Raw genomic sequence first — 15,980 nt, 5'->3', positions numbered from 1 at the left:
GTTTGTTAACAAAGACTGAACAATTCAGTGTACACTACATCTCATAGAATAGAAAAAATACCTACAATACGTTGGGACAATACGTAGAATCGTTTGTATTCTTGTTAAGATAAAGGAGAGCATCATCTAGATCAAAGTCACATCCCAAACATACAAGAACAAAGAACTCAATAATACACTCTAAAAGAATTGTGACATAGAATATGGGACTTTTTCCATTCGTATTCAGAGTGAAGATGATTATTCCACACGACAAAACACCAACAATGAGTCCGGTGCACGCCTATAACATAATATATGGCACCAATTCATACATAGACTGAATAATGAGTTGATTTACTCCGAAATGAGTAATAAATAATGATGCCACTTAAAAAATTGAGAACACCAGATATAATCACATGTACTAACGAAAGGAAAAACGAATTGACTAGAATCAATACACTCAGACCCTATCATATTACTCAACAACCAATTCTACCATATAGATATAAATATAGAACAGATTATTAGCAATGAAGACCTTACGGTACTTGGACAATTCTTCCAGACTCAGAAGATTATTATCCATCTCGAGAAAGTATCGTCCTCCAATTTCTTGAACTCCAACATTCATAGACTCGTTGCTCTCTTCGCTACTCATAAAGAACAAGACTAACTTCATGCATTTCTTGCTGGTCCATTAGTAGTGATTGATTAGCGGACGGATCCTGCATAAGAAGAAATAACAATCACAAAATAGTCCCGATTTCGGTATTGGATCAATCGATTCGGGATCTAGGCCATCGATGGGACGAAGAATGCCAAATAAAGAATAGACGGTGAAATACTAACCTCTCAAGAAGATACAGAGTATGTGTCATAGCAGCATTGATAGTGGGATTCAGATTCACTGAAAAAGCTCTTTATGTATTTGTTATTAGGATCCATGTTGTATTTCCCCAGATCTAATTGGGACATTAGATAGATACATAGAGGACCCAATTTCTATATTATATTAGGTGTATTACTGATATAATTGAAAGCAGTGCCAGGATTTGTTGCGATTATTTCTCCCACCCCTTACCTATATTTCTGGCTTTTTCTTTCACTCTTTGAATTTGATTTGCGATGCCTATTCCGAAAACATATAAGGCTGAAAAGGTGAGCACAGAGACACTGGCACAGAAGGCTATCGAGGTGTGCAGGGAGATGTTGAACATCATTTGTGACCGCACAAACCGAGACGGAGAAGATGACTGTATGAGTTCTTTTTGTGAGACTCACACATAGCAATAAATGGTATAAGCACAGATCTCCATTACTTTGGACGTGGTCAGCAGTTGAAGATCTCGCGAGTTGCAGACAGTCTGTATTCATCTCTGAAGGATGTCCTTGGATATGTTATGGTGGAAACAGCTAAGCGAAGTGATTGTGATTGTAAGTTTCAAATGCCGAAGCATACAAGTTATATTGGTTCAGTTGTGAAAGTGGGTATGGAAGGGGTTGTTGATTTCCTAGAACACGGCAATCGACGTTATTGCCCGAAGTGAGACCCACCAACAGTATCTTCAGTCCCTCATTAACCAGTCCAGTAAATATCGTTTTGATGTGACATCCACACAGTTCATGAATTTGTACTATGATACAATTCTGAAGCTCTACGAGCGTGGATATCTCTTTGAGGACGATCCTGAGCTTGAGGAGATTCGAGTTTTGTTATCGCAAGGAAGAGCTCAGAGTTCAACGGATGCAGCAGGAGTCGTCTCTATTTCTGTGTTCCCTGATAACAATCTATCTCAGCGCCTTACTACACGTAATCGTGTCATTTTCCCTTATCTCCGTCGTTTACTGGAGACACAGAAAGCAGCTATGGTGACCAAGCGTCGAGTAGACTTTTTGAACGAGCAGATTCAGCCAGATGATGAGATTCGAAGGGTGTTCCAAGAGAAGTTTGACGAAGCAATGCGAGTAGGTGAATTGATAGATATTCATTCTAGCAAAATACTGATAATTCCCTCAATGTGGCAGCTGATGTATTACGCTCGCATTGTCAGTTCCTTGCTTTCAACTATTTGAAGGAAAACTTCTCTCCTGAACGTGTTGCTCAGCTTCGAGCTTATCTCAAATCAGAGAGATCAATAAGTGCTCGGACACATAAGCGATACATCACCATTCCATCAGCAAAGCGTCCACGAGGAGAAGACTTTACAATTACTTATGGAGAAGAAGCGAAGTTGGAAGACAAGCCATTTGAAGAACAATTCCCTGCCTCTACAATGAAGAATGAAGGGGTTGATAATGTGATGAGTGGGAATCTTATTCTTGTCGGCAATCCTGTCCCTCAAGAGTCAAATCTAGTTATCAATGTTCAGAATGGAGGTGAGATGCCTATGATGTGATATATCTTGATATGTTTGTAAGCAAACTCTATGAAATTGCTTCTCAACACTTGGATTATTTCTAACAAAGAGAGTAATCAAACCGACTCATGTTCTGCCGACAAAGTCCTAGAGCTTTCTTCCGATCGATCTTGGGCTTCTCTTTTCGGAGCCTCTGCTGTTCTCGCTCAAAGGATTTGTTACTTTTTATCATCTTGTCAATAATTTCATTCAGTTGTGGAGGTCGTTCTGCTTGCTCTGCATATCCCTTCACAGTATGCTGTCTGATGTCCTCTTCTCGTTCCTCTCTTTCTGTACGTTCTGCTTCCATCTTTTGTTGCTTCAGCAACTTCTTCTTCTCCAAATATCGTTTCTTCTTATCACTTGTCTTCCTTGCTTTTCGTATCTCTTCCACTTGAATCTGATGTTTTTCTTTCCTCATTCGTCGATAGTATTCACGTAGAGACTCTCCCTGTTGTCGCCGGTCCTGATCCTACACATAACCTGTTTCAATCACTCTCACAGAAGGTACAGTCACTCGTTTTTCTTCCTTCTGTTGTTTCATTGTATCTAGTTCTTCAGCAAAAATGACTATTCATGATTAAAACACCTCTCCTTCCTACTATCTCGTCGATACTTTGGTTTTTCCTTAAACGATGTATATGTGCTAATATCGTCATCTACGTTGTCCACATAGTCTTCCATTTCGCTATTGTCGGGTTCAAGATTAACTTCCTCTTTTGTTTCCATATCATATTGTTTTCCAGAAAAGGGGTCACATGCCTTCAAACGCGCCCTTGACTTCTTCACGACTGCCTTCTTTTGTTTATCCTTAGGACCGTTTCCACGAATCTTTCCCTTATTATGCTTTTTTAACGGTTCTTTCTTTCCGATTTCTACCATTTCAACTCCCAATACTCATAGATGAAGAGCTTGTCTGGAGTCGAAAAACAAATCAATACTCGTCTCCCAGAATTGGGAAGAATTCGGCAGATACACTAAAACAATATCCGTAGATTGAAATGATCCTATTTTATCAGTATGAGGTTATCAAGAGTGGATAGCATCCATGTATTCCATTCTAACGAAACTAAGAATTGGACCTTGGATCTATGGAATGCATTGAAAGTATATGGAGGGATTATCGCTTACTATGGAGCTTCTGTGGGGGTTCTTTTTTCCGCAATTGTTTCTCCAATCATTAATGAGTTTCAAGGTGGTTGTATGTATGCTTATGTGTCAGAAGTCACTAGGAGTGGACTTGGATGGTGGTCGTTCTTTCTTGGGTCGTTCATTGGCTTTGGTCCTTGGATTGTCTTTTCATGGGATTACTATTCTGTGATGCGACAATTTGCATCAACGATTCCAGTCCCTTGGAAGCGAAACTTGTATTTGCTTTGTCAATGGATTATCCTCTTATTTAGTGTCCTCTCTGCAGTGGGTATGGTCATGACAGCTGCATTTGAAATGGGATCGTATCCTCTACTACATGAGTTTGTGAGCTTTGGTCTATTCTTTCACCTATAGGCAGTCGGACTCTATGCTATTCCAATTAATCTGATGATGATCATGGAATATATTGAAATGGCTATTTATGGTCCATCCCATTCTTTTCAGTATCACTGTTCCAAAGTACTGCTTTTACTCTTTTCTTTCTTTGGAATTCTTGCTTTCACTCTACTAGGTCGAATTGAAGAATGCAAATGTGTTTGTTTATGTCTACTCTGATTCGTAGCTGTTACGATGACAATGGAGATGTGTCTTAAACAAACTGCAGAGAATGTCTGTTTTGACTACCAAGATGATGGCTGTCGGTCTAGTTAACTGTTTTGACAAATAGGGACGCAACTTCGTTTCTATCCTCATTGTCATCGTATGCATTTCTGGAGAGGGTTTATTGAATATCTTGCTGTCTTGTGTTCTGTTCAATATCTACTCTATATGTTTGCTGATAGAAATGTCATTGCCGAGTGGTTGCTGACATACTATGGTGTTGTTCCATCGAATCCTTTTATTCTGAAAGAATTGGGGCTGTCTGTTTCATGATGTGTCATTCATGTTTGTTGATAAGTCCAGGTTTGCCAAATCCGAGTGGACAAAGATTGTAGTCTGCGGTGTTCTTCTTTCCTTCTTCTTTCTTTTCTTTCTCGGTAATGTGATCTGTCTTTTATTTGGAGTGAAAACAATATGGCCAGTATTCTTTCTATCCTGACGTAAATGTGTTTAGATGAATTGGTCGTTGTATGTCGTCTTTGTGACAGCTTTTCATCTGAGTGAGTTTATCTTGACAGCTATTTATCGAGAAAAGGATCTAAGCTTTGACTGTACTTATTGGTAGTTTTGTTTTATCTTCTAGCCTATCTTGTTAATCAGAGCCCAGAGTACGAGTTTGCAATGATAACAGGTATGGCTGAGTTCTGGATTGAGTATTTTTTGATTCCAGTGTATTGTTAGTCATTCTTTGTAACGTCTAGTCTGCGCGTCAACACCATCACATTCTGGGTTGGTTTTTTCCTCTGTCTTTGTGGTGGACTGCTTCGTGCAGTTGGTGAAATTCAGTTAGGAAGGAATTTTGCCCATCGCATTCGTGTGCAGAAGAGTGAGGAACACAAGTTAATTACAACGGGTCTCTACTCGTTTACATCTCTGTTCATTTTCATATGTAGTATCTTTCGTCATCCAGCATATACTGGCTGGTTTTACTTTTCCATCGGTACTCAAGTCCTTCTTAATAATCCTCTTTGTATCGTTGCATACGCTCTAGCGTCATGGTACTTTTTTTACAGACGAATCCCCTACGAAGAGAGTCTGTTGCTGAGTTTCTTCCCTAACTATCGAGCCTATCGTGAGAAAACGCACATCTTTATTCCTTTTATTCCTAAAGTTGAGAACTAGTTGTGTTTGTTTATACCAATCTTGGAATGATTCTTCGTGTATACCTTTTTGAAAGCTCTGATCTGTAGTGCATTATATTCTTGTTGTTCATGTCGTCCATGGGACTAGACATGGGGACGGACTATAACTGGAAATCCCTTGAAGATGGTACCAAAGAGATGAAGGAGAAGAATTTACCGGGAATTGTATTCATTGTTCAAACGTGGGGAGGAGCAGGAAGGGAATTGGGAAAGAGTATGAATACAAATCAACGGATGAAAGATCTGGCTTCAAGATTTGTCATGATTCTTGTAACTGAGAAGGATGAGCCAGAAGATGAGAAATGGAATCCAGGTTCTACTTTAGTTTTTTTGTGATGAATAGATTCTAAAGAACGATATTATCCGCGTGTTTTCTTTGTTGACAAGGATCTGAACATTGACTATGAAGTCAATAACACTGGTTTCTCTCCGTCGCATCTATATTATTACTACAACTCTGAGCATATATATCGGAATGCTATTGAGTATTTGACTCGTCATGAACTTGTTGATGCGGACTGGGAATTCGAATTACCATCTCTCTATGGGCTGGAAGACCAATATGACGATGAACTGTAACCTAGTTTTGTTTCATACAAACACTCCAAAAGAGTATTCCATCATGCAACTCAAATCGTTTTACTCCTTCTTAGCAGCAGCCTCCATACGAGCCTGACGAGCAGCGAAGTTGTTGGGACCCACTCTCTTGGCACCAGGAGCGAGCACAACATTCACATAACGTCTGTTGTACTGCTCTCTCTTCTACAACTCAGTCATTCCACTCACCACTACCTTAGCACGACCCACATGGGACTTTCCCTTCTCCTGCTTCTCCACCTTAGGAGTCTGGTTTCGTACCTTTCCAGCACGAGTCAGAGAACCATGGACCTTACCACCTCCAAGCACACGAAGAGCAACAGTCAGAGTGGAGTCATCCTGTACGTTGTAGTCGGCAAGGATACAGGAATCATCAAGTTGCTTTCCCGAAAAGACGATGCGCTGAGCCTCAACAGCAATGCCCTCCTGCTCCTGAACCATAGACTTGATATCTGCGGCCGTAGAGGTAGGTTCGACAGAGAAAGCACTGGTTCCTAGAAGAATAAGACACAATAAGTACAATCGCTTACCGTTCAGAGTTTCAACGAGAATATGCATTAGTTTCTAGGAAATTACATGTACTATTGGAATGGTCCTACGATAGATACTCTAGATGTGGTCTGGCTCAACCATTGACTTGAAGTGTTTTCATTGGAGAACAAATATTTGGTGCAATCATCCTTAATGAACAGTTACACAAAATAGGTCAATCTCTCTTGTAGTCGATTGTAAATGAGGTTTATACCACATCAGAACAGTATGAAAAAGAACCATATGAGATGCTGACAATACCCATAATAAACCATTACCACCATGTCCTAATCCATCTGATAACGATCCATTAACAAATTAATAGGAATATGGACTCCGTTTATCTTCAGTTATTATTTATGGACGATCAGGTGGTACGTTTCTATTTCCTGTGATCATTTAAATAGCTGACTGAGTGCGGACTGAGCCTGGATTGTAAGATTCGTCGGATCCCTGCATATCGTCAGTTTTTTGTTGTATTATCTACTCAGGACACCAAGAATATTTTGAATATTGCATCTGGAATTGTTGGGAATGAGCTCCAGCTACTGGTTCAACCCGAGGATCTTTCTACTTTTTTCCCGGTTTCTCATTGCAAGACGATTGCTAGGTTTCTTTCTGATGGTTTTAATCGCGGTTTGACAACAACTTTAGCCCCTCTGATTCTTGTATTGAAGAGCAACAAATACCGATATGAATTGAATAGTTTTACAGAATCATTAATCAAAGATATCAGTTTGCTCGAGATGCTTCTGACCCAGGCTTCACAAATGTGTTTTGTTGGATCTTTTCGAGAATTATGTGATTGTGCTGAAGCGATACTGAAAGTATCCGCAAATGAATCCATCCATCTGCTTGCGCAGCAGAGTGCAAACTGGGTTAATTGTGACAGTAAGGAGTGGAGTTACTATTTTGATAGGGATCTGATTACAGCAGTTCAGACTCTTTCATCGTCCACCACAATTGATGAATTCTTACCAGATCTGAGTGCTTTGACATCTGAAATTACTCCTAAAATTGATCCCAAAGGTCGTTCAGTTGCCTCTGCCTTATTGAGGTCATATATCCGTAAACAGCTCATGACATGTGATGTTCATCTGTTGTTGTGATATATAGATATTTCAAAACGTCTTTATGAAGACAGTTATAATTTGAAAGCAGATGATTATCTCGAAGCCAAATTGGAGACAGCAATGGAGTTGCTTCAAGGTTATAGTGTGACTGATGATATGATGAAAGAGTGGTATTGTGTTCAGTTGCCTAAACGTATGGGTTGTTGAGATTATCAAGTATAGATCTACGAAATGATGTGAAAAAGGATTATGGAGATTTGATGAATGATGAGATTCGCGAGGTGATTAAAGAAGTATGTATTGATACTGGAAGTCCCGTAGTTCTTCTTCATTACTATGAAACCGCTCAAGATGTGATGACTGCAAAGGAGATCCGGTTATCTAGTGGAGGAGAGACTCGTTTACAATGTTTGGGAAAATATCTGGAACGAGTAAATGCGTATATGAGTGAAAGAGTGGTATGTCAATTGGTCTTGGGTTATGTGGATAATCAGCTGGAAGAACAAGCAGGAAAGATTATGCGTGAGAATAAAAGACGAGAGCAGCAGAGATGTGTACCGATTCCTCCTACTCCTCAACAACCTCCTTCTCTTCCTCCATTGCTTTCAACTCCGTGTCATATTTCACAGCCTCCTCAGCCTTCTTCTATTTCTCTTCCTCAACCTTCTAAGCCTTCTCCTTCTATTCCTCCTACTCCTAAGCCTTCTCCTTCTATTCCTCTTCCTCAGCATTCTCCTTCTCCTCGTACTCCTTCTAAGCCTTCTCCTTCCATTCCTCTTCCTCCTACTCAACATCATACTCCACCAATTCCTCCTCTTCATCATCCACAAACCTCAAAGAAGAACAATAGTATGAATCGGTCTACTTCTCTCCAGATACGAGCTCAGAACAATCTTACTTCCATGACTCTACAAGAGCAATTAGCTCTCTATTCATGTCCAGAACCATGGAAGTGGGAATGTATGAGCACAGTCGGAGTAGATCTATTTGCCTCCTCACTCTCTCCTGATCACCCTATCTCCCAGAAGCTTATCAAATCTTTGTGTGATACACCACGAAGAGTTGATACGGGAACCGTCATTGTTCGGTTTGTATTCGAATTGAAGTCGTTATTCAAAACAATTCAAGATATGAAAGAGACACCATCAAATGTAAATTACTATAAATCCACTATGATAACACAATGTGAGTCATTCTTTGGAACTTTCTATCGACTGAAGTATATTTCAACTGAAAAGACAATACTTGTACTCTTTAGAAATCTTATGAAGATGTTATCAATGTCACAGAAGAATGCTTTGAACCAACTTATGGAAGCCTGCAGAATGGCCATCGTAGAACAGCAATCAAGTATGCAATGGACAAATTATCGTGTCAGAATTCTTTTGAAACTACTTCTTGGATCTTCTGAAATGAAACTTCTTAATGAATCAATACCTTCCTATGAAGATATTGGACTCCTTGAAATGGCCAAAGCAACTATGCTTCCCAATATGTATCCTGTTTCTTGAACAAACAACTGGAATGGCTTTCTGCAGACTCCTTCTTACCAGATGGAGCTAGCGGAAGAAGCAATCTTTGGCCACAGATCGGCAGCCTCCTTAGCTACGGGTCCAGTAATACCTGATCCCTTCATCTCACCCTTAGGATTCACAATCACACCAGCGTTATCTAGTCATCACTCATTCAACTATCAATCACCCTCAAAGTAGAGATAAACTCCGTTCTTTCTTCTCCAACTCTTTCTTTGTCTCACTACAACAGCAGGCATAACTATACAATCAACAAACTGGAAAGCAAAACATACCCTTCTTTCGGAGTTCGGGCTTTCCTTTTTTCACAGAAGCAATAAACATATCTCCAGCAGCTAGAAATAAGCTAAGACAACATATGAAGTGTACAAGCAGCAGGAAGTCGGTTCAGACGAGCTCCAGTACGTGTAACAGAAATAACATAGAGATTCTTAGCGCCTGTGTTATCCGCACAATTAATTACGGCTCCAGTAGGAAGACCGAGAGTCATTCGGAATTTGTTTCCAGTAGCACCTCCACGTCCTAAAATATGACTGGCTCAATCGTTTTTCCTACCACGTTTAGCAGCAGCCATTCTCTGTAGTCAATTCTACATAATGGGCCCAAACGACCCAATTACAAGAATCAGGACGATTTGATTCATAACCTCTTTTCTTAGTAGAGAACACTTCTTTTTTGTGTTACGCATTTCCTATCAACTATAATTCTTGTCAGAAATGTGGGTTCACAGAATTGAAATATATGGACTGTCATGTTTTCTAGACCGTTTGTTCTCATCTATGTTATTCGTTTCCACAGATACTCTCCTTTGGACTCAAGGAGGCAGTTAGCCAAGCAATTTGCTAAGGAACATTCTCGAAAACTGCGACTATTTTGGGCAGATTAAACTCGTACAGGGAGTGACTATGTCTGCTACAGAAGAAAAAAACGATACGAAGCCAATTGATTCTGACTATTATAAGTGGAGCAAACAGATTAGTGCATCGAAGAAGGTATCTTTTCTATCCTAGACTGACAAAAAGGAACTTGAAAGACTCGGAGTGGACATTTCACCAACCAAATTAGAAGGGACTTCTCCTGTGGAAGCTGCTCCTTCGAAAGGAGTCACTCTTTCTGCATGGAATAAGGCAGGAACGTGGTAAGAGTTGCTGGAAGTCCTTTAGGAACAGGGAGGAACATGATTTATCAAAATGGGCAAAAGAACGAATTCCTGAGCTCTTTAAATCTGCCTCTTTTGTCCAAAATGGAGTAAAGTATCCTATGAGTCGTTTAGTGTAGTTCTCTATCACCTTCACTGATGTGGAAAAGTGTGATGGACAAGCCACTTTTGTTTTCTCAAAGGTTTGAAATTGCGAAGTTGGATAATTTGTAGGGAAAGAAGAGACCTGGCTTTGATTTTACTTTGAAGGTCAAATGGAATGCAGAAAAGGATGATGAAGATGAGCCAGCAACTGGGTATGTGTGTATTGATGACGTACTTCTGTATTTCCCTTTGACATCTAGTTTTCGGATACTTCTTGCGGTGACTATGAATGGTCCTTCAAGGCTAACAAGAGTGATGAATTCCATACAAAGGCAAAGGCAGCTGTCCAGTCATCGAAGAAGAATATCGAGAAATTGCTCAATTCTTGGATTGATGAGTTTAAGAGCTTTTAGTGGTTGTATTTTATAGTCCTTTTGTTCTTATAAGCTCATTCTTAACTAGCTACATCTTGAAATGTAAAAGACTTTCTTTCCAATTCACTAGTTCCATAGAAACAATAACTGAAAATTCAAACCATTATCCTCCCGTTTTTTGTCAGGCGACCAAAACCAACTATTCTGTTGTCACGAGTCCAATACCCTATGGAAGTGTATGATTTGACTGGAGCACGCGAGATGGTAAGTCTGGAGAAGGCTAAAGAGATCGCTGCAACGATTAAGGAAAACGCTTCTACATTGAAGAAGGTTATTTTTAAAACAAAGACATATTCTCCTGAAGTTGCTCGTGTTATTGGAGGTAGATATATGTATTTCGGGAACTAGCTCTAGATGCTCTTTCTGAAGCAACTCAATTGGAATATCTGGATCTTTCAGACACACTTTCAGGTCTTCCTTTTGATGACGCTCAACAGACATTCGAGGCTTTTGCAGATGGAATTAAGGACCTTCACCTCAAGTATCTGGATCTGAGCGATAACGCTTTGGGACCAAATGGTTTTATTTCATGCAAGGGTCTGATTGAGGTTGTTCTGGTTTTCATAATTGATGAATAGGGAAAGAAGGACCTGGAAACCCTAATTCTGAATAATGTTGGCATGTCTAAGGAATCATGTAGAGTCCTTAGTCAGTATGCAAAGAACACAGCTCCTATGAATCTCAAACGTCTTGAGTTGTATAATAATATGAGTGGTGATGAGGGAGCCATCGAAATTGCTTCGGTGATTAGCGTTTGCCCCCACTTGGAGGTCTTCCGTTGGGCATCCAATCGTTCCAATGAGAAAGGAGCAAGAGCTCTTAGTGAGGCCCTTCTGAACTGTCCGAAAATGCGTCGTCTTGAATTCAAGGATAACTATTTCGGCGAAGATGGAGGCAAGTTCCTTTCGAAAGTTCTTGAGTGTATGAAGGATTTGAAGGAACTAGTTCTGGCAGATCTCCTCATTGAAGAGGATGGTCTAATTCCATTACTCCGTACTATCGTTTCTCAGGAGCTCAACTTACGAGTGATTGATCTATCTCTCAATTGCATGTCTACGGAGGCACTTCAGCAACTTGTGGACATTCTTCCTTCCCAGAGTGAGTTAGAAGAATTAGATCTTGGAGGTAATTACTTAGGCTCAGAGAGTTGTCGTGTATGAATGAAATTGATTACTTATGGATAGCAATTAGTGGAAGCTATTGAGACCTGCTGTCCAAAGTTAAAGAAACTCGTTCTGAAGCAGAACGATATTGATGAAGAGACTGCGGAGTTGCTTGTGAAGATGGGTTATATCCTTTCCATAGGCGAAATGTTGATTCCTTGACAACACCGAGAAGAGAAGCGTTGAAATGTTTGGTTTTAGATGAGGATATGGGCTTTTCAAGTAGGTATATTGATTTTTTCTCATCCAGATGATGACTGAGTTATTCAGATGGTGACTGAACTTCCCAGACAATTATAAGTGTTTGTTTGAACCTTTGATTCACCATATTGTCAATAAGTGGTTCTCCAATTATTAACTTGATCCAGTTTTTGGCGGGAATTAGTCATTATCTCATCTTCATTCTGATTGCTTGTTCTGATGCTACGTTCTCGTCTAAAGAGAATGCAGCCATTGCATCCCTCAACAGGAGAACAGACCTTGAAGAGAGCGTTTGTTTCTCCCGTTTGTTCTTCTTCTGGGATATCAACAACTCCAACATCAACTCCAGAAACCTTAATACCGACTCCATCGACTCAGCAATCAACTGACCCTGTTTCAGGGAAGTCAAAGTCCTTTAAAACTCCATTTAAATCTCCTCAATCGAATACTTCTATCAAATCTGTTGACGTATCATCTGATGAGAACAAACGATATTGTTTCAAGTACCTATTCATGCTACGATGAATTGTAGTACCATGTACTATAAATCAGGGCCAAAGAAGAAGAAGACCTATTTGGATGGCATTCTCTTCGTAGACAAGAAGGCATTCAGTCTATTCGTATTATTGTTTGCATCTAGTGATTGATAGGATCCATCTGGTAAGTTAGTTCGTAAGTCTCTCGAGACTTATGATGCTTCTGATTTTGTTGTTGGATGTACAATTGATCTTGGAATGTGGTGCTGTGAAATTGGTACATCGATTCCCGAGGAGGACTACATTTCGGGTCGTGTCTTTCTGAATACTACGAAGGTGGAAAAGAAACCACTTATTCCTTCTGTACCAGTATCCTCCAGACGCTTTACGCTTCACTCCAAAAACGATGAACCGTTGTCAACCGGACCGAAGGTCTACGTATTTTTACCCATTATACTGACATATAGACGGGACTCTACAAGCAAACAGAAGACAGTTTCGTGATTCAAGCTTCGTTTGTAGACAGCAAAGGCAATACGACTGCTCCGGTTCTGTTGGATCCAATACTAAACCAGAAGATGAAACCGCATCAGAAAGAAGGACTTGTGTTTCTATATAATTGTATTAATGGGTTAACCGAAAATCACGGGAATGGATGCATTTTAGCAGATGAAATGGGTCTCGGTAAGACGCTCACTGCAATTTCTCTGATATTTACATCGTTAACGCAATCTCCATGGTCAGCACCACTTATTACCAGTGCTGTTGTTACCTGTCCATCGTCTCTGGTCGATAATTGGGGTAATGAATTCATGTCTGTTGAACATGGAGAGATTAATGAATAGAAAATGGTTAGGACGTGATAAGGTTCGTTGTATTGTATTGAAAGAGAAGGGATCAAAAGCAGAAGAGAAGATTCACGAATTTGTTCTGCAAAGTAGTCTTAAGCGAGTGGTTCTTATCATATCATATGAGGTAATATCAGCAAACCATTCCAATGTAGATGTATCGAAAATTTGCTGATCAGATTAATGGAAGCAAAGCAGGTCTACTTATATGTGACGAGGGCCACCGTCTCAAATCGTCGCAAGGAAACGCTACAATCGACAGTCTAATGCAGTTCCCTTCCAAACGTCGTGTATTGTTGTCAGGCACTCCTATTCAGAATGATATGGAGGTACGATCTAATTGTTGCTTCTATTCAAGGAACTATTTGCCTTATCTGAATTTGTGAACCCAGGAATCTTTGCATCTCTGACATCGTTTCGTCAGCTCTTCTGTAAGCCGATTGAAGCAGGACGTAAGAAAGGATGTTCTCAAGCAGAGAAAGAACTTGCTACAATGCGATCAGCCGAAGTTATCATATCATATTTCGTTTACTCATAGTTATCAAGGATCACTGAACAGTTTATTCTTCGACGAACCACAGCTTTGATTTTGCGTTCTGCTTTGCCTCCCAAAGTAACATCGTATATCTTCTGTCCTCTCTCTCCCTTGCAACAAACTCTATATGAACAAGTGATCGCTCTTCAGCATTCGTCTCTTGTTAGTAATGGTAACGAATATCCTAAGAACATCCATGTGAAGTGTCCTTCACAGTACTGCAGGGCAAGTGACTCTTTCATTTGTTCACGCTTTGCGCTTGTTATCCGTTCATCCTTCTCTCTGTCGTGACTCGATCACGTCCAACACTGTTCTCCAGCCACTGGAGGAATGCTATCCTGAAGACTATGACACGGATTCCACTCAAGTTAGCCCAAAGGTGGACGCCATTCAACGGATCATTCAAGCCATACTACAGACGACAGACGAATTGATTCTTGTGATCTCATCCTATACACAAATTATGGACTATTTCTGTCGAATTTGTGATGCGCATAATTGGGGATACTTTCGTCTCGATGGAAGCACCGAAGTCACCCAACGTCAGTCCATTGTGAACTCGTTCAATTCTCGTTTCACCTCCAAGCGTATTTTCATTCTCTCAGCACGTGCAGGAGGAGTAGGCTTAAACATCACTGGAGCTTCACGTGTTGTTATGATTGAACCTGCCTGGAATCCTGCAATAGATGCTCAGTCGATTGCGCGCAGTTGGCGATTTGGTCAGACTCGCTCTGTCTTTGTGTATCGGTTGTTCTTATCAGGGTCGATTGAAGAGGTCATTTTGCAACGTCAACTGATCAAAAAGGACATTGCAGATGTAGCAGTAGACCACTTCTCCGTTGGAGAGGGAAAACTTGATAAAGATGAGTTGAGGGAAATCTTCCGATTGAAGGATGTTCCTTGTCAGACATATGAGTTGATGAATAAGAAGAAGCGGGATAAGACAAAGAAGCGGGTGATTGAGGATGAGGACCAAGTATGGAGGAAATATGTTGATTCCTCATCAATTGTTGATGATCCTTTGCTGCGAGAGGTTGTCCAAAAGGGTAGAAGAAGAGAAAAGCATTGATACGTAGATCCTCAACTATTTAACTATGTTACAACAGAGATAGAGGCATGTACGAATGAACAAGAGACTGGCAATGAAGGAACTAATAATTCTGAAGAGAAGGAGAACCCACTCAACACTTTGAACCTCAGCGATGATGAATTCAAATTAGAATGAAGTGTTTATTTGATATAAGAAAGAGAATCCTATAGGAATCGAACTCCAGATGGTTGCTTCATTCAGAGATGTTTTTACCAATTCGGCCATTCACGCAGATGTGGCATTTCATTGGAATACTACTTAAAGAAGAGACTCATTCGTTTTATCAAAGCTATTCATCGGAATGCCTCCTACTCAATTAACTGATAAACAGCGCCAGTTCTTTTCACTTTATCGAAGGATTCTTCGGGTTCATGAGAAGAAGTTACCATTCGAAATGCGAGTTTTGGGGAATTTGTTCGTAAAGTAAAGTTATACAGAAATTATAATGAACTAGACAGGAGTTTAAGAAGACACTCAATGCCAAACCACAGTTCATGAACCCCTTCTTGTATGAATGGGAGGCATATTATAAAGATTTGGCAAGTGATCAGCATGTTAAAATGAAAGAAGAGAATGAGTCATAGGTGGGGAAGGACCTAACAGAAGAAGATAAAGCATTGCTGAATGATTCACAGAAAGAACAATTTCAGAATTTAGAGGAAGAAGCGAAGCACATCTTTGACAAAGAAAACAAGAATTAGTCGTTCACTTTATGGTAGATTAATTGTTTGTATGGACATAGAATTCATGAATTTGAATGTACGATAAACAAAAACGAGATAGATGCAAAATCCTTCTGAATAGTGGCAAGAATAGAATCCATAATTCTTCTCCTTCTCGATCCAGCCCCTTTTCGGAAGGATTTCCTCCCGATTCTCCTTATCGATTTCTTCATAAGTACAAGGAAATGCAGCGTATCATTTCTTCTGCCGCAAAGACAGCCTCGAAGAATGCTATCAAGACGTAGTGTATTTTGTAAACT

The 15,980-nt window shown here is 40.1% G+C and overlaps 9 protein-coding genes across 9 annotated transcripts; 6 read left to right on the top strand and 3 right to left on the bottom strand.

Moving 5' to 3' along the window:
- Positions 1-5: 5 nt before the first annotated feature.
- On the bottom strand, positions 6-643 carry JH06_2784 (hypothetical protein; the record flags this gene model as incomplete). The annotated part of the gene is made up of 5 exons (XM_014672294.1): positions 6-34; positions 66-126; positions 155-283; positions 315-452; positions 482-643. The coding sequence occupies 5 exons, from the start codon at positions 641-643 to the stop codon at positions 6-8; spliced, it is 519 nt and encodes a 172-aa protein (XP_014527780.1).
- Positions 644-1,110: 467 nt separating this feature from the next.
- On the top strand, positions 1,111-2,381 carry JH06_2783 (hypothetical protein; the record flags this gene model as incomplete). Its single annotated transcript, XM_014672293.1, has 4 exons — positions 1,111-1,240; positions 1,273-1,469; positions 1,501-1,950; positions 1,980-2,381. 4 exons carry the CDS (start codon positions 1,111-1,113, stop codon positions 2,379-2,381), a joined length of 1,179 nt encoding a protein of 392 aa, XP_014527779.1.
- Positions 2,382-3,401: 1,020 nt separating this feature from the next.
- Positions 3,402-5,669, top strand: JH06_2782 (protein-s-isoprenylcysteine; the record flags this gene model as incomplete). The annotated part of the gene is given in 13 exon segments (XM_014672292.1): positions 3,402-3,748; positions 3,785-3,857; positions 3,888-4,065; positions 4,096-4,179; positions 4,201-4,393; positions 4,437-4,536; positions 4,556-4,573; positions 4,588-4,684; positions 4,717-4,804; positions 4,835-4,996; positions 5,027-5,243; positions 5,324-5,599; positions 5,619-5,669. 13 exon segments carry the CDS (start codon positions 3,402-3,404, stop codon positions 5,667-5,669), a joined length of 1,884 nt encoding a protein of 627 aa, XP_014527778.1.
- A 368-nt stretch (positions 5,670-6,037) lies between these two features.
- JH06_4352 (50S ribosomal protein L40) lies at positions 6,038-6,430 on the bottom strand (the record flags this gene model as incomplete). The annotated part of the gene is made up of 2 exons (XM_014672303.1): positions 6,038-6,366; positions 6,403-6,430. 2 exons carry the CDS (start codon positions 6,428-6,430, stop codon positions 6,038-6,040), a joined length of 357 nt encoding a protein of 118 aa, XP_014527789.1.
- Positions 6,431-9,022: 2,592 nt separating this feature from the next.
- On the bottom strand, positions 9,023-9,582 carry JH06_4353 (60S ribosomal protein L23; the record flags this gene model as incomplete). Its single annotated transcript, XM_014672304.1, has 5 exons — positions 9,023-9,147; positions 9,178-9,249; positions 9,284-9,343; positions 9,378-9,530; positions 9,564-9,582. The coding sequence occupies 5 exons, from the start codon at positions 9,580-9,582 to the stop codon at positions 9,023-9,025; spliced, it is 429 nt and encodes a 142-aa protein (XP_014527790.1).
- Positions 9,583-9,913: 331 nt separating this feature from the next.
- On the top strand, positions 9,914-10,664 carry JH06_4354 (HSP90-like protein; the record flags this gene model as incomplete). The annotated part of the gene is made up of 6 exons (XM_014672305.1): positions 9,914-10,000; positions 10,031-10,146; positions 10,178-10,256; positions 10,287-10,349; positions 10,381-10,482; positions 10,512-10,664. 6 exons carry the CDS (start codon positions 9,914-9,916, stop codon positions 10,662-10,664), a joined length of 600 nt encoding a protein of 199 aa, XP_014527791.1.
- A 189-nt stretch (positions 10,665-10,853) lies between these two features.
- JH06_4355 (RAN GTPase-activating protein 2-like protein) lies at positions 10,854-12,010 on the top strand (the record flags this gene model as incomplete). The annotated part of the gene is made up of 4 exons (XM_014672306.1): positions 10,854-11,007; positions 11,040-11,233; positions 11,264-11,839; positions 11,870-12,010. 4 exons carry the CDS (start codon positions 10,854-10,856, stop codon positions 12,008-12,010), a joined length of 1,065 nt encoding a protein of 354 aa, XP_014527792.1.
- A 575-nt stretch (positions 12,011-12,585) lies between these two features.
- JH06_4356 (DNA repair and recombination protein RAD54B) lies at positions 12,586-14,977 on the top strand (the record flags this gene model as incomplete). The annotated part of the gene is made up of 8 exons (XM_014672307.1): positions 12,586-12,669; positions 12,700-12,963; positions 12,993-13,339; positions 13,371-13,500; positions 13,529-13,702; positions 13,732-13,881; positions 13,912-14,074; positions 14,133-14,977. 8 exons carry the CDS (start codon positions 12,586-12,588, stop codon positions 14,975-14,977), a joined length of 2,157 nt encoding a protein of 718 aa, XP_014527793.1.
- A 322-nt stretch (positions 14,978-15,299) lies between these two features.
- JH06_4357 (putative ACN9 family protein) lies at positions 15,300-15,699 on the top strand (the record flags this gene model as incomplete). The annotated part of the gene is made up of 3 exons (XM_014672308.1): positions 15,300-15,421; positions 15,453-15,552; positions 15,583-15,699. The coding sequence occupies 3 exons, from the start codon at positions 15,300-15,302 to the stop codon at positions 15,697-15,699; spliced, it is 339 nt and encodes a 112-aa protein (XP_014527794.1).
- Positions 15,700-15,980: the final 281 nt, after the last annotated feature.

This window comes from Blastocystis sp. subtype 4 (genome assembly GCF_000743755.1).
Source record: "Blastocystis sp. subtype 4 strain WR1 chromosome Unknown seqid_0101, whole genome shotgun sequence".
Lineage (NCBI taxonomy): Eukaryota > Bigyra > Opalinata > Blastocystidae > Blastocystis > Blastocystis sp. subtype 4.
This window is presented reverse-complemented; position numbering and strand designations above follow the sequence as displayed.